The following is a 25,932-nucleotide window of genomic DNA, read 5'->3' as shown; positions in this document are numbered from 1 at the left end:
GCCCTGGTTCCCTGCCGAAAACAACGGGGGCCTTGTTTAACCGGGCAACGCCCCAGCCGGCATGAAATTTTGTCATGTTGTACCATCATTTTTTATTTTGGTTTAACCAATAAGAATACAATTTGGTCGGCTAAATCCCAAATTGCCAGCCCATCCACGTTCATTCAGTATCAAAGTAGATACCCAACAGGGTGCACCACGAGAAGGTGAGGATTGGACATTAGGTCAGAAGCCCTGGTCGGTTCTCCGCATTCCTTTAAAGGCTATGTGGAGGTCACCTCTCAGTTATACAGCTTTGACCCTTAGTCACCCCTTCATATTACTATTGTTTTCTATTATTTCTTTAATTTCCCTAATATTATATGATCTAATTTCATTTTTCATCGTATAGTTTTACAAATTTCCGAGTAGTCCATTTTATTAGTCTCATTGAAATCTCTTTTCATATTTCCTCTTTCTTCATCAGATCGGAGGTTTCTTGTCTTAGTTTTTCCTCTCCTTTGTGCTTTTTACACCTCCTATTTCTAGTGCACAATTCAAGAGAGATTTTGTTAAGATTTCATTAGCAGCTCTGTTTAACATTTTTAGTTCATTTTTGAGTGATTCTCTATAATAGATTTTATTGTGGTAGAGGATTTGTAGATTCACTAAATTGGACTTTTTTCTTATGAGCTTATTCTGTTCCCATTTTTTTTTGATCCATACTTTTGCCCTTACTAGTCTGTGGTCACTTCCTGTGTTGAACCTATTAAGTACTTTATTATTATTATTCAGGCCTCCATGGAGTCAAAAGAATCATCGTGGGAGGTCCTTCCTAAGAAACATAAAGTCTATCAAGACTCAGCGAGGGGAGGTCCCCCCTGAGAAACACAAAGTCTATCATACCACTCCTTAAACTCATTGACCATTCTCGCTCTCACCACTCCATCAGGCAATACATTCCATGGTTCAACCACCCTCCATGCAAAGAAACCACTCCTCACCCTCTTGCTCACAGTTTCCTTTCGTAACTTTCAGGGAAGGCACCTTGTCATGACTCCTTCCTGCTATTCAACCAAGTGAAAGAACTCCCCAGTGTCAACCCTGTAACCACCTCTCAACAGTTTAAAAGTCTCAATCATATCACCTCTCCTTCTTCAATCCACCAAACTCTGCAGTCTACATTCCCTCAGCCAATCCTCATAATTAACACTGTACAGTCCTGAAATTGTCTTTTTTATCTGCCTTTGTACCCTTTCCACAGTTAATTTATCCCTTTCAAATCCTGGGGACCAAATCTGAGAACAATAGTCTAAGTGTGGTCTGATCAGAGACTTATACAATGGAATGATAACCCTTTTATCTCTGCAGGTCAGTGTCCTTCTCATTATTGTAGCAATCCTCTGTGTTACCTTCACCACCTTTGCAATTTGTCCCCTAAATTTCAGGTTTCTATCAATCATCAACCCAAGATCTCTAGTCTCCCATACTTCCTCCAGTATAACTCCTCCCATAGAGTATGCAGCATCCCATCGATGTTTCCCAAACCTCAAGACCCTACATTTTGCTGCATTAAACAGACACCCCATTCATTTGCCCATCTATCTAGCTTATTGAAATCCTCTTGCATGACTACCACATCTGCACTATTACTAATAATTCTTCCCAGCTTCGCATCATCCTCAAACAACTGAATATCCCCTTGCAATCCACTGACAATGTCATTGATATAAAGGTTAAACAATATAGGTCCCAGTACTGAGCCCTGTGGGACCCCCACTTGTAACCCTCTGCCCTCCTTGAAACTGTCCCACCATACAACTCTCTGATACCTACTGGACAGCCAATCCTGAATCAGTTGACCAATCTGACATCCAGACCCATTTGCTGCAACTTAAATATCGGCTTATCATGTGGCACCCTGTCAAATGCCTTTGCTAAGTCTAAGAAAATGGCAGTATATGTCTTTCCCTCATCTAATGCTCTTGTAACTTTATTATAAAAGGCTAGCATATTGCTAAAACAAGAGTGTCCCTTCACAAATCCATGTTGACTCTCATGGATAACACCACCCTCATCTGTCCAATGCTGTATAATATCTTATTCAGCCCTTTTGACCTTTAACATTTACAGATTGATGGTGTTAAGTACCTACTTATTTCTTTGTCAGTTCTCAAGCAGCATTTCCACTCCAGTCCTCATTCCATGCCATAGCTACAAGTTGTATTCTCTGCATGAAATCATCAGCCTTGTATTTCCACATATATCCTTTCTTCACAGATGTCTTCATGGCTAGCCACAACCCAACCGAACAACACTTCATGATCACTCTCACCAAATGGAGGGAAGTGTGAAACCCCTACTAACAATTACATCCTCTGATGAAATTATCAGATCTAAAACTGTTGATCCTTGTGTTCTTTCCTTTACGTACTGCCTAAGATAGTTGTCACTCAAGAACTTGCAAAATTCATTCTTTATTCCTAAATGCTGTCTCTTCATTGCAATTTATACTGCAATAATTAAAACCACCCTTCTTCACTAACTCAAGTTGCTTATATATTTCATTACCTCCTTCCTCATTTCTTGACTTATAGCAACATCCAACTAAATATCTCTTCCTGTCAATCTCCACCTCACTCTTACACTACTTCAAAACCATTGTCACTCTTTCCCTCTTTCACGTCCATCTTATGTGGATATAATTCCCCTTCCTTTTCATCTTTTCTACTCTCGTGAAAAAAACACCCTCCCATTTCTATTTTCGTTCTGGATATCATCTTTATTCAACCATGCATTCCCATTTTCTCTTCATCTCTCACATTATTAATATTTCCATTGCCAAGTACTTCACTTTCTTCTATTCCACTCTCCTGATCTTTCACTTTACATCTTACTTCAAATTTCTTGCTTGCATCACACACACTTCACTTCTGTATAGCGATAGTTTCTCCAGTTCGCTCACTCCAAAGCTATGCAAATACAATCTATTACTTCTGTATAATTTCATTCTTCCCTCAAATGCATGCCACGCATCAACAAACTACATTCCCTTCTCCTCACAATGCTCTGCCAGCATACCATTCATGATTCTCGCTCTCCATCTCAACTGATCATTGTCATACCTCTGCAGCAATACACTGAAAACCTTTCTTACTAGATCCATAATAAAGCCTAACAGTATTACTAACACCAAGTGGAAAAAATACGTTTATTAAACACACTAATATTTTACTGATTTTCCACCCAGCATCATCAGAGCACAATGATAACTCAGGCATACAGCATTAAACCAAGTAATTGTAAAAACAATTTAAAATTGTAACTTATACCTAATGTTCTTACGTGACACTCTCTATGGGTAAGGTAACTACAAAGTTAATTCAGAGAAGTCTGGCTATTAGGTCTTAAAATGAGTCTACCAGATCTTTGGTAAATTAATGCAACCATATTTGTTGAGGTTGGAAGAGTGTTTCATTGCTGATGCTGATTCTAAGAATAACCTCTTAGACCTGTAACAACTTCTATGTAATAAAGATGTTTTTCTCCATCTGATCCTATGTGAAGGAGTATCCAGAGCATGGTATGCAAATCCTGACTTGCCACATAGATGATTTTAGATGTAATTTTTATGATGTTCAAGGCATATGTTAACTGCTCTACCATTCTGTCCAAAGTAGAGTAACTTGCAGGCACAAGGAACTTGATACACTCCTGGATGTTCAAAAGGATGTAGTAAATCTTTAGAAGAATGTATAAAAGTAGCTAGTTGAAGAAAGGTTTGAAAGTAGTATGGAGATCATATTTACAAAAAACTTTGGCTATTTTTTTCTGATGTACCCTTAACATATGAAATGGGAATGGTTTTGCTGTGATCCTGTGTGTTGGGCATAGGAGAGATGGGGGGGGGGGGGGGACATGTAATATTTTATCTGTTTTATATGGACTGTAGCTGTTGGCTAAAAAGGTGTTGCGAAGGTCCATAAGCTCAGTTTCAAGGGTTGTGCCATTTGAACAAATAGCCCTAGCTTGGTGAGAACCAACCTAGGGCTAGTTCTTTTGGAGAACCAGGGCTTAGTTAGGAGATAGCAGTTCAGTGTTGTGTGGGGAATGTTCTTCCCAACTTTGAGAGTTTTGAGGATGCCATACTGTTGGAAAGGGTGGTGATGTGATTGTTTATGTAAATACCAGTATAAGGTTTTCTGTAGATAGAGAAGGATAATGAGCCATTAGGAAGACTTGTCACTAATGTATCTAAAAAGAGGAGACTACCGTTACTTTCCATTTCCATAGTGAAGTTTATTTTTGAATGTTGGCTGTTAAGATGAATCAAAAATGTATCTAATGTGTCTGGATCATAAGCCAAACAGCAAACACATTGGCTGAACTATGTTGATCATGTGTTTGCTGTTTGGACAGGCTGCAATTTTTCTGCTTTTTGCTCTTTCAAACTCTGTTTTGGAAGCATTGATAGTTTTTTGCAGATATTTTGCACTTGAGTATAAGCACTCAAGGAGGATGGAGTTCTTGATGTAAGCCAGTTGTGGTATGCTTGATTTTTTATTTGTACAGCCTTGACACATCTTTTGGAGAACCAGGGCTTAGTTAGGCGATAGCGGTTCAGTGTTGTGGTTCTTCCCTCATAGTTTTTCCCAACTTTGCATCAATGATGCAAAGTTGGGAAGAACATTGAGAAATAGAGCAGGTGTTATGGCCTTGTAGGAGAATCTCAATAGACTGTATGAATGGGCAACTGAGTGGAACTATCAGTTTAATGTTGCAAAGTGCAGGGTCCTGAAATTTGGTAGGCTAGGTTGGGATTCCAAGCCTTTTGTTCTCTTTCTAAAACAACTGGTTATAACTTTTGCCCAACACTATTCCTACTCCATCATACTGATATGACTATTGCATCATCACCAATAGAAAAAGCCAATCTCCTGGCTTCACACTTTGCCTCCAATGTACACATAACTGACCATGGTAAATGCCCCCCAACTATTCCAGATGCCCAATACACAATGCTTCTTTTGTCAGAAATCCTTTTGATATTTACTGATTTACACTACTAAAATATTTTATAACAACATTGCATTGAACTATAAGAAATTCTCACAATGAACACTATGATGCAAATTTCAAACTATAACTAACGATATCCTAAATACCTACAAAGACCACAAGGCTGATACCTAACTACAAAATTCATTAAGTAGCAAATACTAAACTGGCCAAGCAGATTGCATCTATGCTCTCCAACCAATAAGCTGTGGATCTAAAGTCTTCCTGCATAGTTGTGAATGTCGTTAAGTGACACTTTCATGGAATGATTTTCATATCCAGCATAATGCAATAAAAAAAAACAGAAGCTATATGGTATTGTAGATATTCTTCTTGAGATAGCTAAAACAGAATGCACAGTATGAAGGCCTTAGGTAAGCTAAAATCTCAGAATGCTAAAATTCTGATGTTTAGGTCATCGCATTGTGTGGGTATATGTTGAACTTGGTGAAGTCTAGTTGGTTGGCAACCTATACCTTCACACTGATGAACATGTTTGTAGACCTGGTTATATTCCACAGTCCATAGATCAGAGGAGATAAGTTAGGAGTGGCCTAATGTAGAAAGGGGTTGAGGTGTATTGCACTTCTCAAAGGAAAGGCCAAGCTTCTGTGGTACAAGGCATCACAAAGGTGACATGAATTTCATCATCCAATATAGAAACCATAGTAAAATACACATATGCACAGTAAAAAATATTTATTATTATTATTATTATGTGACACCGCCAGGGAGTGAAAAGACTCATCGAGGGAGAGTGTGCTAACAGCATTGGAAATTAATCCCTTCCAACTACTAACTGCACTCAAACTTGCTTAACTTTTTGCTGAGCCATTAGTAACAGAGGCTCTACCAATTGACCAACATTTGCTGGCATATTTATAATAATCAATTTAATATAATATAATTAATTAATTAAAGTAATACTAATTAATAGAAATTAATATTTAATAAATTTAATAAGTTTAATAAATTATAATTAATGTACACAGATATTTTGGTTTAAGTACACTAGTGGCCAAAATTGTGGAAACCTTTTTGAAAACATGTATTTTTGAGGTTTGATTGGCTCTTAACACCACTTTTTTTTTGAAATAAAAATAATACCATAATATGGAAAGATAATTACATTACCAAGAATGTAATGCAATAACTAATAAAAAATCCTTCATAAAAGTATGAAGGATTTTTTTTTATTAGAACAGCAGTTATAAAGAAGAAAAGTGAAACACACAGAAAAAATGAGATATACAAAAATTCTCACAATGTGAGTTAATACTTAGCTGGGTAACTTTAAGCGTTAATTATGGCCTTCCCATGGAATGAACCAAGTTTTTTAGTTCTGCAGCTGTTATAATGTGAAACCGAAATTGAATTATTACCTCTGTTAATTGGGTTTTATTGCTGGGCTGCTTCTGACTAACATGTTTCTTTAGTCGGTTCCATAGATTTTTGATTGGGTTAAGGCCTGGGATATTCCCAGGTCATTCCAGCAGTGGAATATGATTATCTTGAAACCACTTTTTGCACACAGCAGCAACATGACATGGAGCTGAATCCTGTTGAAATATAAATGCTTCATTATCTTGGAAAAGATCATGTGCAGAAGGCTTCAGATTAGGCTCAAGTATTTCATTTATGTATTTTTGGGCATTTACATTCCCATCAATCACGCAAATTCTGCCCACACCTTTTGATGTCATACAACCCCAGATCATAACACTAAGTGGATGTTTCACGGTAGGTGTAATGCAATCAGGATGCAAATCTTCTCCGATTCTTCCCCATACGTATTTTATGCCATCACTACCAAACAGGGAGATTTTGGTCTCATCACTCCAAATAACACTGTCCCATTGTTCCACTGTCCAGTTAACATGGGTTTTAGACAAGTTTAATCTTTTCAACCTTTGTTTGAGAGATAAAAATGGCTTTTTTTTATGGAATTCTAGCATTTAGACCAAATTCCTGCAGTCTGTCCTTGCACTCAACTTCACATTGTATTGCGTCATTTTATCTTGTATACACCCAGATGATTTGTCATGTAGGCACAGTCTCTCAATTCTTCTATCATCACTTGCTATTGTGTACCTTTTCCTGCCTTTACCAGTCTGGTTCTGTAGTGACGAGTCTACTTATACCTCTTCAAAAATTTATGTCACCAATTTTTCTTCTAATTTCTTCATAACTGTAGCACTTAATAATACTATTTTACATCGCTTTCTGGGTGACCAGTCAACTCTTTGAGCCATTTCTTTCATTTTATTACATTTTACAAGCTCACTAAATGAAAGATCACAAAAAAAACTGACCAACTTGATAGCAATCACATAACACACTGACAAATGTCCTCCTCTCAGCTCCAATATGATATCAATAGCTGAATCCTACTGTGACCTTATTGGCTCATTGCCAAAACAAGATGACACCTGATTGGCTCTCTAAACACTCATGCTCATTGGCTACATTCAAATGAAGGAAAGCTACTTCATATCAACCTAAACAAGTTGTGCTTCTTTTTTCTGGTTATTTGGCTATAACTTTTCATAGAATACAGATAATTGAACAAACTTTGTTGCATTACATCCTTGATTAAATTATCTTTCCATTGCTATATAATTTTATGGTATTACACCAAAAAAAAAAAGTGGTGTTAAGCCATCAAACCTCAAAAATACACTTTTTCCAAAAGGTTTCCACAATTTTGGCCACTAGTGTATCTTAAACCAATGTCAGCATTAGAAAGTGAATAATGGAAAATTCAAGAAACCAACAATGCAAGTACATGTGAATTTTGCATGTAGTTTGCTTGATTGCCAGTTTAATACAATGGTATTAAGTTCTGACATTGTTGTCAGAATTTAATATACATAACTTAATAAATAAACACACACACATTTGTATGTGTGTGTTAAAAAATAAAAATAATAAAATAAAATTAAGAAACACAGTTGCTGATAACAATTTTCCAAAACTTTGGGAAATTGTTATTGTTATTATTATTATGTGACACCTCCAGGGAGTCCAAAGACTCATCGAGGGAGGGTACCTACCAGTGGCGGCAAGTGAAAATTTTAAGTGGGGGTCCTGCATATACAAAATAAAAAATAAAAAAAATAAATGATTATTTTTTAATCAGTAACCAATTTATTAATAAATAAATTTACATATTAAAAATATTTCACCCTCACCACGAACAAACACCAATAATAAAAGTTTCGTATCTCACAGAAATAACGCTCAAATGCATACAATTTATCTGTAAGCGACACTGCCCAAACGAGCAGTGTCAGAATCACTTGTAACGTGCAATGACAAGCGTAAACGAATATACTGTTGCAATTGGCATGATAATTATGACACTGCATTAGATCGCAGTGTATTTGTTTCGTGTAACGATAATTGAAAAAAATATAATTCTTTTCATATTTTCGACAGTGACACTTTTCATAATTCAGTCTTGTATCTATAATAAATAAATAATTATATGCTATTTTAACAAAATAAAATAAGATTTACAAAAAATAGTTTGGGAATAAAATGGCGTTAGCTGATTTTTTTAAAATTTTTTTTTAATAGTTCACCCTCATCACGAACACGCACCAATAATAAAAGTTTCATATTTCACAGAAATAACACACGCAAGCATACAATACACTTCCCAAACGAGCAGTGTAGGAATTACTTGTAACGTGCAATGAGAAGAGTAAACGAATATTGGCGAGTCTAGCTGCAATTGGCTGAATATGATAATTCCGACACTGCGTTAGATTGCAGTGCAATTGTTTTGTAATCTAAAGCATTAATCGAACAATTCCAATTATTAACTATTCAATCAATTTCAGAACATAAGCTGTAACCTTTAACATGTTGTATTGCATTTATATAATGTTATAAGCATTGTTATTATTTATAAACACAAACAAAATTTAATTTTTCCATTTTTTCCTTGGGGGTGCTGGTGTCGCAGTGCTTATGTACAAGCCTCCACTAGTACCTACTTTACAACTCTCTGCCTCCACCACTCAACTACAATGAACCACAATTGCACCAATGGCATCTACCACCAACCACCAGCACTTTCACAGACAATCACAACCAAAATTGTATATCTTTTCATTTCTATTACCAGCAGTACATTGTCCTCATGCAACCAAGTTTCACTTATACCAATTATCTTTGTACTAACTCAATCAATGCAACAACCTCAACTCCCTTATTTCAAATACTCTTTACACAAACATAAAAATTCCCATCTTTGAGGCCATCCCACAATACCAAATATACGAGTTTACCTGGATGATAGATTCTGGTAAAGTAGCCACAGATACGACAGGAACTGATGTAGGAATAGAGATTGATGAATTGAGATACTTAGGACACTGAAGAATCTTCAACTGGATGTGGATTAGATGGAATATTGTCCCATATATCATGAGAACATGTAGGAACTAGTAGTACTACCAACTAGCTGAGACTTACATTGGCTAGTAAGTGTACTAAGGGAGTGAAAGGAGGACAAAACAGTTCCATTGCATAAAGGAAGCTTTAGGACACAGGAAGTAAGTAATTTACTAGCTATTTAACAATTGAGTGATAGTTGAATCAGATTAATGGAATAGCTACACCATGATACTATAGAACTTTGAAGGAATTCAACACAATACCACATTGAAATATGTTAAAACTGTTGCACAAACTGGAGGAAATGAATATAGATATGAGAATGGCTGATGGACAGATATCAAAAAAGTGTTATACAGAGTAAAATCCAGGAAAAAGTGGGTGATGTTTTTTAGTTTGTTTATTTGTATACAGATATTTAATTTGTTCATTAATGATACAAGAAATGATCTTATGAGAAGTAAGCTGTGCACTGATGATACAAAACTGGTTAGAGTAATAGTTAGTCAAGGAAATGTAGAAACCTGCAGGCTGATTTAATCACACCAGAAGTATGGGCAAAGGATAATGAGTACCAGTTTAGTAGGGAAAAAGATAAGATTATGCACTTTTATTATTATTATGTTTTAGACCTCAATGGGGTCACAAGACTCATTGTGGGAGGTCCATCCTAGAAAACACAAAGTCTATCACACCACTCCTTGAACCCATTGACCATTGGCACATTCTCACTACTCTATCAGTCATTGCATTCCATAGTTCAACCACCCTCCATGCAAAGAAACCACTCCTTACCCTCTTGCTCACAACTTCCTTTCATAACTTCCAGGCCTCTTGTCCTTGCTCCCCCCCCCCCCCACCCTGTTACAAAAAACAAAAGAGCTTCCCAGCATCAACTCTGTAGCTACCTCTCAAAAGTTTAAAAGTCTCATCATATCAGCTCTTTTTTTTCTATCCACTAAACTCTGCAGTCCACATTCCCTCAGTCTGTCCTCATAACTAACATTGGACAGTCCTGATATCATCTTTGTTACCTGCCTCTGCACTCTTTCCACAGTTAATATATCCCCACCTTCAAATCCTGGAGACAAAATTTGAGCACAATAGTCAAGGTGTGGTTTGATCAGGGCTTTACACAATAGAATAACGATTCTTTTATCCTGCATATCAGAGTCCTTCTCAGCTGATCCTTTAGGTTACTTACAACACCTTTGCAATATGTTCCCTGAATTTCAGGTTTCTATCACTCATCACCCCCATTTCCTCCGGTGCAGTTTTTCCAACAGAGTATTGTTGTGTCGGAAAACGTGCCGATTCACTTTTAATGAGTCATCCTATTTCCGACCCAACATAAGGTAACGTTAAAAGCCATGGACATGCTTATGCCTCCAGAAGAAAATGTGCATCTTGATAACTCAGAACATGTGTATAACCATTTTTCTTATTAGAAGTAATTTTTGAGAAACCCATAATTTAAATAGATAATGTTTGTGGATTATTTAACAAAGGAAAAATATGTATAATTGCTGAAAGATGTATATAAGATAATATATGTATTGAGCCATGTCAAAAAACAGTTCGGAGCTGCGGTAACCAATTGGCCGCCGCTATGTGCATGATGACACCACCAAGAGAGGCTGCTCACATTAGCTATATAGGTTTCGGTGCGGAATTCAAGCTCTCTCTTATTTTTCTGTTCCTGGTTCCTGATCCAAGTGCTGGATAGCTGTGAAGCTTGCCGTCGTGCCCAGCAACAGTCTCCGGTTGCTGTACGTGCCGCATCGACCATAGCCACAACTGAGGAATGCGGCCAGAGTTCCAGAAAAGAGCCGTTGGTTAGCCATGCCAACGTATAAATCAGCGAAAGAGGTGAACCTCCTTCAAAAAGAATAGAAGTATGATGCAGATGCCATAAGAAATATACAGTGAGGAAACCCGGAAGCCTAATTAAGGAGGTCCCAATAACTACCAGAAAAGCAAGAACGGTAAGATGCAAGCTTTCATGTTAAAATTGAATAATGACCAAAGAGGGTATAAGAAACAGAACGATAAGGAGCTCCATATAGTCAACTTCCATTTTGTATCTAAAGAACTGTTTTCTTCTGGACATTTCTGTCTACATCTAAAGAGAAAGTGACACCCTAAGCTTAACTTGAGCTGGGAACCAAGGCTTCGGACTGTTTATGTTGGAAGAGACATTTATATTTGTGTTAAGTTTAAATTTGAATATTAACTGAATTTTGGGGAAAGATAAAGCCTGGGCATAAGAGAGAGTATTCTCCCATGTGAATTTTGCAAGACAGAGTACGTCTGATATGCTCCATACTAGGATTGTAGAATGTATCTATGTATATGTGTTATTCCTATATATGGGAACTGAGCACTCTGTAAGAATTAACCGAGCCTGAACGTAGTTATACAAAGAAGAGTATGAGATTGATAGTATAAGATTTTAGAGTAAACCTTTTGGATATATTAACTTAAAAGGGTGAGGGGGAGTTCAGGCTCTTTAGAATTGAAATTTCTAACTAAAGTGTATATATGTATTTGTCTAAATAAATGTATTTCTTTAATTCAAACCTCATGAGTCTGTCATTGTTCTGAGAATTGAGTTACCATTTGTTAAATCTCGGATCATACATAATTAGTAGGGAAATCCATTAGCAACTAAGAAAGGGGGACCATGACTGCAAACCACTTGATCCCTATATTGTTTTTCAGTAGTCTTAAATTGTGTGTGAGAATTCAGTTGCCGGCTGGCGCAGTCGACTTAAAAGAATATAAATTTGTCGGCAACGGAATAGCTGAGAATAAGTAAGATAAGTAAATAATACAAAAATAATAAATAACGGGGCAGTACGTGACATAACAGTATGCAGTCTTCCATCATTGTATCCCAAACTTCAAGACTTTAATTTAGCTGCATTAAACTGACATCCATATTAATTTGCTCGTGTTCAGTTTATTCAAATCCTCTTGCAAGGCTACTGCATCTGCACTATTAGTAATAACACTTCCCAGCTTCATATCATCTGCAAACAACTTAATATTTCCCTGCAATCCATTGACAATGTCATTGATATAAAGGTTAAACAATACAGATCCTATTACTGTGCCCTGTGGAACCCCACTTGTAACTTTCTGTTTCCTTAATACTGCTCCCACATATACAATTCTCTAATACTTATCAGATAGCCAATCCAGAATCAAGTTCACTAACCTGACATTATTATTATTAAGAGAGACCTCCAGGGAGTCAGGGACTCATCAAGGGAGGACATACACCAGCCATCATACTTATTTTTGAATTCATTCACACTGCTTGCACTCACAATATCTAATGACAATCCATTCCAATCATGCACCACTCTATGAGAGAAAAATCTAGCCTTCATCCCCTTCTTAGTGGCCTTCCTTCTCAGCTTCCAAGGATGCCCTCTTGTCCTATCCCCACCCTCCATAAACTGAAAAATTCCATCAATTGAAATCCTGTATGATCCTTTCAGAAGCTAGTAAGTCTCAATCATATCACCCCTCTTTCTCCTGTTTGCTAGTGTCTGCAGTGTACAAATTCTCATTCTGTCTTCATAATCATTATTCTACAATCCTGATATCATTTTTAACACTCTCCTGAGTACTCTCTCCAATATATCAGAATCACAATGGAAACCAGAAGACCAGATCTGTGCACAATAGTCCGAGTAAGGTCTTATCAAGGCCTTGTAAAGAGGCTGTTGGAACGTCCTTCTTGGCTCTGTGATTTGCCATCTTGTTATAATGTTGTTCTTAATAAAGTCAATTAATTGCTGGTTGATTACTAATCAAAATGTAGGGAAATTTATATTTTTACTGCACCACCCTATATTTAGATTAATCTATGTAAAATAGTAGAATCAATTTTTAATTAACTTAGCAGTCTACTTATTCATACAAGATGAATTTAATATTTTTCACTTAGGGCTCCTGCAAGGTTCGAACTTTTTATGAACAGTGCAATGAAAAAGAATCAGGCACACACACACACAATATTGAAATCAACATAACAAAATATTTAATACAAGGTTATATGACAAATACATAAATTTAACTCCGAAAATAAGATAATACAATTAACTTAGTTCTTCAGGTCAAAACATTCATACTAAATTAGACTTCAAATTTTCAGATACAAAATTCACAGTTCTCTCAATAACAAAGATTGTTCATGCTGTTCAATACTACAGAATTTCTTGCTAAATAAATTTGGTGGTATCACTCAGTTATAATCTATATTCAACACTTACCAAGCACTTATAACATTATTAATCGCGACAGTTATTGCTTCAAGGGGAATCATTTTCAACTTCTAACTTCGGCTAAATTCAGTGAAACGCCACAGTAAATGTTAGGATATTCGAGACGGAACTATCACTTAAACCTTCACACTGAATTAAAATAAAATAGGACTGTTCTTACCGGGATTAATCCTTAGCACATCAGATTCAATGTGAGCACATTTCAAACTATATTCACTTGTTACTCCGATGGAACACTATTCAAAAGAATTCCTCAAGGAGATAACTGAATTATTATTTATCGCACTACACAATTCTTGATGGGCTTACTATAAGACAGAATAATTATTCCATGTTTACTACTGTATAACAAATTTAGCTTTGTACAATCTTTCTTTAAAGCGATATAGGAATACGTAGTAATTCTAAAACTTAGTGGATTTATTCTGAATCATCTAATAATCTTCCAGTCTTTTAGTTATCTCATTACGGCACTAAATTCCTATTACTGCCACCGTTGACTTTACTCTCAGCTGTCTATAAGTTTTCTCCTCATCTCCGTACACTTCTGAATGCTACTCCCTTGAATTCCCTGCCCTTCAGTCTTGTTGTTTACTTTTACCTCTCCTTCTATGCCTTCCTTCTTCCCGCTTAAACTTGTTCACTCCATCCAACTCATTAATTTCTCTTCTCCCAATTATCGAAGCTCGCGCGTTCTATTTTATTTCTATCTCCATGGCAATGATCGACACAGAACGTAAACATAAGCATTAACGTTACATAAGGTTATACCTTCACACTGAGTAATGAAAAATAATAATAAAAAATATTATAGTTACTTAATTTTCTCTTTCATTTCATTTACAAATAATAATAAAATATATGTAACAGTTTATATAAGGCACATAAAAGTTACATACATAGAATTCCTCATAATATTATTGAAGGAATAAAGTAATAAGATAAATGTTATTTACTACAGAGTCCTTTCAATAGTATAATATACATTAAAATTATATAATTAAATAATAGCTGATAAAATTCAAGGATAATACATGAATAATAAATCTTAAGCAAGGGACTAACAAACAATATTTAAACAAGTCTTGCTTAGTATATGGTAGATTATGTTAAATGTGAATGAAGAATAAAAACATACAAAACAATTTCATTCACAGTTTAACAAGGCAAAATAACATCCTTATCTTTATATGTGTATGTTCATTTCAGCATTGCAATTGTTATTATTTATTTCGTTTATTATTATTATTATTCACATCACGTATACAAATTATACATATTATACTATTCAACTTGTATAATTATGACAATATTTCACAATACAATTCAATGCACAGTACAATGTTACAAAATAAAATTCTAGTATTACTATCATATTCTCTTGGTACTAAAACTTATTATGGCAATTATTTTTTTATGGTTAATAAAAAGTTTTCTCATATATGCAAGTAGAATATAATATATTTCGAATGGTTTCAAAGTTATGTTAAGTAATTGGTTTAGAGTGATGTAAGTTAGTTTATGCAAATATGTGTAACCAAGGGCCGTAGCCACACTAGTTATTATTACTATTACTATTATTACGGGCAACTCCAGGGAGTCATTAGACTCATCGAGGGAGGCCCCAAATCATATTCATCACAACTATTTGACATTCATACAGCATCTATCATACCTCGCCTTAAACTCATTCACTGTCACAGCATCCACCACAGACTCAGGGAGCACATTCCACTCATTCACTACTCTAAAAGTAAAGAACCCAGCTCTAACACCTTTACTAACCACACTTTTGCCCAGTTTCCATGGATGTCCCCTAGTCCTCCCACAACCAGCCCTGTTCTCAAAAATATCTTCTGAATTAATTTTATAGAAACCCTTCAGTAATTTGAATGTCTCAATCATATCTCCCCTCCTCCGCCTATCAACCAATTTTTGCAACCCACAAATCCTCAACCTGTTCTCATACGGTTCATTCCACAGACCTGCTATCATCTTGGTCACTCGCCTCTGGATCCTCTCCACCTCCTCCCCATCAAGAAGAAACCTAGGTGACCAAATCTGAGCACAGTAGTCTAGATGGGGTCTTATCAAGGCTCGATACAGAGGAACAATAACCTGCTTGTCAACGTATTCTTCAGCAACCAAGTGATTTGATGAGCTGTTTTAGTCACTTTTGCAATGTGTCCCCTAAATTTCAATTCCTTATCTACCAACACTCCTAAATCTCGTGCCTCATCAATTTCCTGGAGCACGGTTCCACCAATGCAGTAAACTGCCGCCAATCTTTTCACCCCAAAATGCATAACCTTACATTTTGCCACATTAAACTGACATCCATTCTCCTTAGCCCAGACCTCCAATCTATCCAAATCATCCTGCAAAATTTTGCCGTCATCTGCATTCACTATTGCCCTACCCAACTTCGCATCATCCGCAAACAAATGAACTGTTCCTCTCAGATCATTTCCTATATCATTTATGAACAAATTAAACAGCAGTGGTCCAAGAACAGATCCTTGTGGCACACCACTAGTCACAGGCCGTCTTGTGGACTCTACTCCCGAGTAAACCACTCTCTGATATCTCTCCGTCAACCACCCTCCTATCCATCTCACCAACCCTATGTCCATTCCCATATGCTGCAATTTATTGATTAGAATTCCATGTGGAATCCTGTCAAAGGCCTTGGCAAGGTCCAGTAGAATCACCGTAAACCCATTACCCTTATCCAGTTCAGCCGTCACTGTGTTATAATACGTGAGCAAGTTACTGAGGCATGACCTACCCTTCACAAAACCATGCTGTCCCCGATACAGTATCCCATTTTCTTCTATCCAATCTTGTATTTTCCTCTTGACTATTTTCTCTAAGACCTTGACAATGATTCCTGATATGCTAATCGGTCGGTAATTTACAACAGCAGTCTTGGAACCACCTTTATGCAGTGGAACTATTTTCCCCTCTTTCCACCCGCTCGGGACTAACCCAGACCCGAGACTGAAATTAAACAAAATGGTCAAGGGTACTGACAATTCTTTAGCTGCTTCTCGTACAACACGAGCTGGTATACCATCCAATCCCACAGATGTATTGACATTGAGGTTATGCAATAGACTACTCACCTCCACTTCATTAACCACAATTCCCGTATAATCTACTGGTTTATTCGTTTCTGCAATGTCACCACCTGGATGATATACTTTTGCAAAGTGCTCACTCAGTAACTCAACTATCTCAACTGATTCAGTTACCTCCCTACCAACGGCATTCTTTAAAATCAATCTGCCATGTACATTTTTCCTTTTACTTGCTACATATCTAAAAAACTGTTTAGGATTCTCTTTAGCCTGCATGGCCAATGTTCTTTCGTAATCCTTTTTTGCTTTTCTTACCACACTCGTCACCCTTCTGGCCTGCGCTTTATACCGTTCATGTGCCTGCCGGTCACCCTTCTCCTTAAATTCCCTCCATAGTTGTTTCTTTTTTTGCAACTCAAGCTTAATGGTGTTATTCATCCATTTAACCCCTTTTCTAGTTACTAGAAAAGTAATTAGCTTAAAACAGACACTGAGAGTCCGGGGACCACATCTAAGAGGGCTCCCTTACCAGTTATAATAATGCACATGTTGATGTTTTAATTCCTAATTGAATGAACCAATTTGTAAATCGATACCTTAATTGGTTATGATATATGAGTTATAATGATCTCTTATACTATATGTTTAAAATAATTGTCAACATTCTTTAATCCCATAAGGTAGTTTCTCAATCTTTTTCTGAATATATATTCTGAGGTTATAGATTTAATTTCATTTGAAAGTTTATTATAGTTGCTTGCCGCAATGTACTCGAAAGATTTATGAAAAATTTCTTTGTTAGCCTTAGGTACTTCCAGCGTGTTTTGACCGCAGCGCAATCCATAGTTTACATTATATACCAAGAAACTTTCAGTGTTTCTTTTTACATATAACAGACAACCATAGAGATATAGTTTCTGAAATGGTAGAATATTATGAATGATATACAGATCATTGGTTGAATGTGCAAGTCAGTAGTAGTTATGGCTCTAATTATTCTGTTTTGTATTATTATTAATGGAAGCAGATTGTTATAATAGTCTCCTCCACAACAGGTAATGCATATTGCAGTGAAGAATTTACCCAGGAATAGTATAAACATCTTAAGAATGCTGCATTTACAAATTTTTTAACATAATATATTCTGTTAATTATGAACCTAAACTTATTTGTTAAGAAAGTGGTGTGGGATTTCCACTTCAAATTGCTATCGATATGAAATGATACCCATTTTCCCCCTGCCCATAATTTCAGCCTATTCAAATCATTCTGCAATTACTGCATATCAGCAACATTCCTGATTACCCTACCTATCTTTGCATAATCAGCAAATAGCTGTATGTCGCTTGTCAAATCCTTCCCACTATCATTAATGTACAGATTAAATAACAGTGGACCAAGCACTGATCCTTGTGGTACACCACTTGTTACCTTAAATCTTGTAGACTTGCATCCCCTCATATACCACTTTTTGATATCTGTCAGTCAGCCATCCTTTTATCCATGCTAATATTCTATAACCCAAACCCATTTTCTCCAATTTATACAACATTCTACCATGCTATTATATTCTGTCAAAAGCCTTAGCAAAATCCAAAAGTATCATGTTGACAAGAGATCTGGGGTTGATGATAGATAGAAATCTGAATTTCAGGGGACATATTGCAAAGGTGGTGAAGGAGATTGCTGCAATAATGAGAAAGACGCTAACCTGCAGAGATAAAAGAGTTATTATTCCATTGATTGTATAAGACCCTGATCAAACCACACTTAGACTATTGTTCTTAGATTTGGTCCCCAGGATTTGAAGGGGATAAATTAACTGTGGCAAGGGTACAAAGGCAGATAAAAGAGACAGTTTCAGGACTGTACAATGTTAGTTATGAGGATCGGCTGAGGGGATGTGGACTGCAGAGTTTGGTGGATTGAAGAAGGAGAGGTGATATTATTGAGACTTTTAAACTGTTGAGAGGTGGTTACAGGGTTGACACTCGGGAGTTCTTTCGCTTGGTTGAACAGCAGGAAGGAGTCATGACAAGGTGCCTTCCCTGGAAGTTACGAATGGAAACTGTGAGCAAGAGGGTGAGTTGTGGTTTCTTTGCAAGGAGGGTGGTTGAAATGTGGAATGCATTGCCTAATAGAGTGATGAGAGTGAGAACGGTCAATGAGTTTAATGAGTGGTATGATAGACTTTGTGTTTCCTAGGAGGGACCTCCACAATGAGTCTTGATAGAATTGTATTTCCTAGGAAGGACCTCCCGTGATGAGTCTTTTGACTCCTTGGAGGCCTAAATAATAATAATAATAATCATGGTGTATCCTTTCCCCTTTGTCTAGTTCAATGGTAACATTGTTATAGAATGTGAGAAAGTTGCTAAAACATGACCTTCCCTTAGTAAACCCATGTTGCTCATTGCAAAGTAGAAATTCACTGTCAACCCATTTCTGAATGCGAGCCCTAACCAATTTTTCCAAAATCTTCACCACCACTCCTGAGATACTAATTGGTGAGATACTAGTTCAATGGTAACATTGTTATAGAATATACTAATTGGTCGATAGTTGGATACATCGGTCTTTGCACCACCCTTGTGCAATGGAATTACCATACATTCCTTCCATTCCTGTGGAATCTTCCCTGTTCTGAGACTCATATTAAACAGCTTGGTAAGAGAAATAGCCAGCTGAACACTCTTTTAGCACATGTGCTGATAACCCATCAGTCCCTATTGCTGAATTCTTACTCAGTTTGTGCAACAACCACAATACCTCATCCTCATATACCTGAGTTTCTTCATCCTGGGAAGAAGTAGCAGTGAGCTCAATGTTACGTACACCAGGTTGATAGCTCAATGTTACGTACACCAACTTGAAAAGAAAATGGGCACTCATTAGCTGACCTTCTACAGCTGTAATCCTCACACTATCTGGATTTAGAAGAGTTATTCTTTCATATTCATTATTTATTTTACTTGCAGAGCATATCGATAGAATTCTTGCAGATTGTCTTTAGCACAGAGAGCCAGTTTCTTTTCATACTCAAACTTTGCTTTCTGTACAAAAGTTGTGACTATTCTAGCCTGCTGCTTATAACTTTCATAACGGACATCATCCTTATGCACACGGTTTTCTTACAAATCTCTTGCTTAATTACACATCCATTTGACTCCTACCTATTTATTCTTCAAACTCTTGGGACACATTCTGATATCGCATCATGCTTTCCATGTGCCGTTGAAATTCTTTCCATCCAGCAGCCGATCACATTCCACTGAACTCAGGATACTCCTCAGTTGGTCATAACTTCCTGCTTTGTAGTTCACAGCATGTAACCTTTTCTGAGTGGTACCTTCATAAACTTAGTCACTTCCCAAGTGAGTACCACATGATCACTGTCACCAACTGGAGGCAGAATAGTTGTCTTTAACTGAAACTCCCTCTGACACTATAATCAAATCTAACACTCTTTGACCTCGAGCTCCTTCTGTCATATGCTGCTTGAGGAAGTTGTCCTGCAACAGCTTAATAAATGCATTTTCATTTTTGTCATGAGATTCTACTGCTACCCAATCAATATTTGGATAATTAAAGTCTCCCATTATGATTACTCTTTTTGCACTCATATTTTCTATTTGGTGATGCATTTCTTCATCACTAGCAACCGATCCACCAGGTCTGTAACAACACTCCACTATGTAATTGATCTTTTTAGATTTCTCCTCACACCAGATGGCTTCAAACTCACTGCCACATGAAATATTATTAGAAGTCTCAACTCTAATTGGATTCAAGTCATTAAATATCATTAGCAGCATGCTGCCGCCTCCCCCTTTCCTATCCTCTCTCTATCCTTAAAAATACTGTACCCTTGCTACTCGATACCAGTTAGTAGGTCTGATTCTGATAGCCAGGTCTAATTAATACCTACAATCTGAGGTCGCAACATATTGACTAAACAAACCCCCTTTGTTTCTGATACTCCTAGCATTCATATACAGACATAATAATGTTTGTTTTTTTTATAGTCTTGTCTGCAGTTTGCCTGACACATTTGGAAACTTGCAGATTTCTATTCTTCTCTAATGCCTTACACATGTAGACATCTTTGACACATTTGATTACACTCACAATCACACCATTCCTCCCTTTATAATTTAGTTTCCCTGACTCTCTGTGTTAGGTCTCATACTAGTTAGTTTTTCTAGACTCCTAATACCAAATGCATTCAGGTGTAGGCCATCCCTCTTATACAAATACAATCTTCCAGCTATTTTGGAGGTTAATTCATTTTCATTAACCTACTCCATATCTCTAATAACCTCGTTAGAGGGGCTAACCTTCTCTTCTCACCTGCAGGGCTTTTCCCTCATCAACTGTTCTTGTCATTTTATTATAAAAGGAAATCTTATTACTGAACCCAGAGTGCTCCTTAACAAATCATACTGACTCTCACAAATAATATTATCCTCATCTGCCCAATACTGTAAATGAACTCTCACTAATTTCTCTAAAATCTTAACAACTACTGATGAAATACAAAGTGGTGTATAGTTTGACACTTACAGTCTGCTACCACCTTTATGCAATGGCAATATCTTAAAATCCTTCTACTCCTTGGGCACCTTTCCCATAGCCAAACTCTCACTGAAAATCTATGTCAATGTGTTCTTTAGCACATTCTCTCAAAATCCACAGCGAAATCCCATCTAGTCCCATTGCTTTATCGACATACAGAATATTCAGTATTTGAAACACACTCTCTTCTTTTACTTCTAAACCTCAAACCTGCCATATTCCTATAATATTAAAACCTTCTCCAGGATGAAATACCCAATAAAGTGTTCACTGACTAACTCCACAATATCCTTTGCATCAGTCACTCTGTTCCCATTTTTATTCAACAGTGTCATTCTTCCACAAGCATTTCTTCTCCTACTGGCCACATAATGAAAGAATTCCTTGGATTTTCTTTGGATCTCAAGGCTAATCTCTTTTCTAGTCACTCTCCTAACCTGAGTCTTATATTCGTCATACATCTGCTCTCCAGCAGTTCCTGTTTGATATTGTTTGTCATCCACTTTACGCCACACTGTGTAACGTGGATGACAACTTGCTGTTGCTGCTAACAGATATTCCTTCATAAGTTCTCAAGAACTGATGATATCTCGCTCTTCCAATTTCTCCTTCCATAGAACTGCTCCAAGATGATATGTAAGACTATTACAATTACCTGCTTTATAATTCCACATACATTCTTTTATCTTTGATACTCCTGCACGTCTATTCATATTCCAAGTCAAAACCACATGGTCACTCTATCCAACCAGTGGGCAGAGATGACATCTCAGTTATAATTAGATAGTCTGATGATATGACCAAAACTAAGATGCTTGAACCTTGTATTCCTTCTACTACATGTTGCCTAAGACATTTGTCCCTCAAGAATTCCAGAAATTCCATTCCCTTATTACTACATGCAGTTTCCTCTTTCCAATTTATACTGCTGTAGTTAAAATCTCCCATAACAAGCAATCTTTTTGCACTCACCAAGCTCTATGGCCTCTATGCTCCCTGGCTTATAGCAACACCCTACTAAATATCCTTTTCTGCCCACCTCTATCTCACACCATATGCTTTCAAAACCATTAGTACCATTGCCCTCCAAATCCTCCACATAATTCATCACTTATCAAGCAGGACTCCACACTGCATTTGCCCTTCCTACCCTGTCGAAAAATGCTATACCCTGCTACTTCTATTCCTGTCAGTATATCATCTTCCTTCAGCCATGTCTCAGAGATTCCAATAATCTTTGGACAGGCTGATGATATTGGTGCCACCAATTCATCTCCTTTATTCCAGATATTTCTGGTATTTGTGTAAGGAATCAAGGCATTGTCACTGTTTCTATACCTATTATTATTCCCTCCTGACCCCACTGGATTCAGTATTACATGATACATTCCCACTTCTCCCAAGCGACTATTCCCATAAGAGGCCATCCCTGCTACCATCTACTCTGATAATTCTAATTTCCCTGCATTGACACTGACTTGTTTGTAGAACAACACTCTTTCCAGAACCTGTCCTTCCTCATTCAAATGCAAGCCATCTCACACACATAGAGTTCCATTCTGTCCTCAAATGCTTTCCAGCAGTCACATAATTCAAGCCTCTCTTTTGACACCTGGCTATTATACTATTAATTACTGATGTGCTTCTCCACAGCTCTGCATTATCATACCTGGGAAACACACTATCTTCCTCTCTCTTAGTCTTCTTTGGTATAACCTCAGGCATGAACAGCAGATCTCTTGTCACCTGGTTCACACTGCCACTCAAGTCATTCATACCCACCATCACAATCATCTCATCCACTCTTTCACCTTGCTTAATTGCCATAGTCACACTATCTATCATTCCTCAAGGCAAACACTCCTCTGGCATTCTATTTTGCATACTTATCTTGTACATTTAGTAGTGAAAAGATTATGCAGCTCATAATCTTTTCACTACCAATGGCACTGTACTCCAGGATATTGATGATGAAACTAGTAATTTGGGAGTGTTGTTGGATAAAAGTTGAGATTTAGAGGACATATTCCAAAAGTTGTCACAGTAGTTCCCTTGGTCATTGAAGAACAACACTGATAAACAGAGATAATAAAGTATTATTCCACTTTATAAAGCCATATCTGAATTATTGCACACAGATTTAGTCACTGGGTTTCTTGGGGATGAGGAAGTGGAGAGAATTCAGAGATGAGTGATTAAAGATGGTGAGTGATCTATGGAATACTTCCTATGAGGACAGGAATTGCAGAAGTTGACTAACTGGCAGAAAAAGGGAATATGATAGAAACATTTAAGTTGCTTAAAGGGTTTTATAAGATTGATGCAGGAGAAATGTTTCGGTACATGACTGGAGAGGGGGGGAGCAAGAACAAGGGGTCATTCCTGGTAACTCAGTGGGAGTGTAGTTAGCAGAGGGTGTCAGGAATAGTTTTTTGATGGAGAATGTGAATGAATGAAATGAGTTGCCAGAGTTTTTTCACTTGGTTATACTATAAATTAAAGATGCCAAGACATATTTTTGGTTTAATTCTTTATCTAAGTGTAAGCAAACAAAGCTTGTGGATGAAGTATTATACCTGGACTACTTGTATACCAATGACTTCACATCAGTAGCCTTAGTATCCCATAATGCAAAGCACACTTCCTTTAGGACATGCATAGAGAGCACTTGTTCTTTTTAATATTTTATTATTCATTCAATAATAATTTAATATTGTAGTTGAATCATGAATTCAACCTATTAGACTATGTGGATAAGTCTAATAATTAACTGGAACACATTTAATATTTGACAAAATGACTAAAATTGAAATGCAGATTCCATATGGATAAAGCCGCTGCCAGCTTAACTCACATGCTAGTCAGGTTAGGTCATTCTTTCCATACATAATTTACAACTGAAATTAAACAAAAAATACATTATATGTAGAAAGTGCTGGAAAAAAAACATCTCTAACACAAAACACATAATGTACAGATAATTAAAACTTATCTATAAGCATAGCTTTCACAGATCACAGCCTCCTACTAATGCTATGCATTATGGGCCACTAAACAGTTCTGGATAGTGGCCCTTCCCATTATGCATTACACACAACTGAAACGATGTGTGCTTTGCAATATGGGATACTAGGACTTTTTTTTTTTTTTTGTTTTTTAATGTCTTTATTCAAGCAGCCCAGTCATGAAGATATTTCATGTGCAAATTTTGCTTACACTTGGATAAAGGATTAAACCAAGAATATAATTTTTGGGTATCTTTAATTTAATGAGTTTGAGGAGAAATGTGATAAGCATTGTGTGAATAAAGTTAGTGTGATCTTCCTACAATAAGTCTTCACACTTATTATGGATAAGTAGCTGTTCCCATTGGACTTAGAGGCATGACTGCTGGCTGTTCCAGCAGTATCTCAATGATACTGAGGATATTATGAAGGATAATATCCAATCATTTACCAGTGATACAAAGTTGAGAAGGCTGTTAAGAGAGATGGGTGACTGAACAGACTTGCACTGATTCTAGACAAATGAAAGCAGAGACTAGAGGCTAGAGACCTAGTAGTGATAATGGACTAAGAGATAGAGGTTAGCACATTGATAAATTTGCAAGTTATCCTTCATAACAAAAGAATCACAAAGGAAAACTAAATGCTAAAGAGAGCACTCATTCCATTAATTAAGACCTTTTACAAGGCTTTGATAAGATCACATCTGAATTATTATGCTAAGCATGGTCACCTGAGTTCTGTAGGGAAGAAAGGAGGGAAGAAGCAGAGAATGTTCACTAGCAGGTAACCAAGATATCTGGATTGTAGAATTTTACATGTGAGAGCAACTAAGAGAATGCTTTAAAGTTTAATGAACAGAAAGAAGAAGATATGATAGAAAACATACAAGCTAGTCAAATCATTATATAGCATAGATACAGAGGAGTTTTAAATTCATGGTGGGGAGTGAACAAATTGTCATCCCTGGCAACTGAATGATGGTGTGGTTCACAAGCATGAGAGACCTCAATTTTTTTTTCTTTACTTAAAAGAAGCTTTATAAGGCCAAGACATTATACAATTATGTTAAGGGCAAGCTATTATAAATATTCATACCTTACACAGGATTCAAATCCATAGCTTTTGCAGTAAAAAAAGCCAGTGACTTTTATCAACTGAGCTATGAAGGCCTTCCTTGGAAATGTAGTTGAGAAAAGTGCAAGCAAGCAAGTAGAGTTAAGGTGTATTAGAAGAACATCAGTGTTTCTTCACTGAATGGCACTTGTCATATTCCTCCTTTGGGGAGTGGTATAATAAGTGTTTTGATGTTTAGAGACAGGAACTTTCTCAATTAGTTCTTGTTCCAGGAATGGTTGACTGATAGGAGCCAGCAAGTTGTGTATGAGGGTGAAGTGTTCAAAAAAAAAGAGTGGAATTGCTGGGTTCTGTTCTGCTGGGACCACTGTTGTTTAATTTATATATCAATCATATAGCTCATAGTGGGAAAGGAGGTATTCAGTTACGTGCTGATGATGCTAAATTAGGAAGAACGAT

The 25,932-nt window shown here is 36.7% G+C and overlaps 1 protein-coding gene across 1 annotated transcript in view; it reads right to left on the bottom strand.

The window, feature by feature from the left end:
• LOC150108656 (uncharacterized) overlaps positions 1 to 21,957 on the bottom strand; it is a 195,497-nt gene extending 173,540 nt beyond the window's left edge. Inside the window, exon 1 of the mRNA XM_090390497.1 lies at positions 21,829 to 21,957. Coding sequence (XP_090246623.1) covers positions 21,829 to 21,957 — 129 coding nt within the window. The remainder of the gene's footprint in view (positions 1 to 21,828) is intronic.
• Between the last annotated feature and the right edge of the window lie 3,975 nt (positions 21,958 to 25,932).

The sequence above is a fragment of the Typopeltis vanoorti genome, chromosome 3 (genome assembly GCF_054136105.1).
Source record: "Typopeltis vanoorti isolate ZY-2024b chromosome 3, IOZ_Tvanoo_1.0, whole genome shotgun sequence".
In the NCBI taxonomy this organism is placed as follows: Eukaryota; Metazoa; Arthropoda; class Arachnida; order Uropygi; family Thelyphonidae; genus Typopeltis; species Typopeltis vanoorti.
This window is presented reverse-complemented; position numbering and strand designations above follow the sequence as displayed.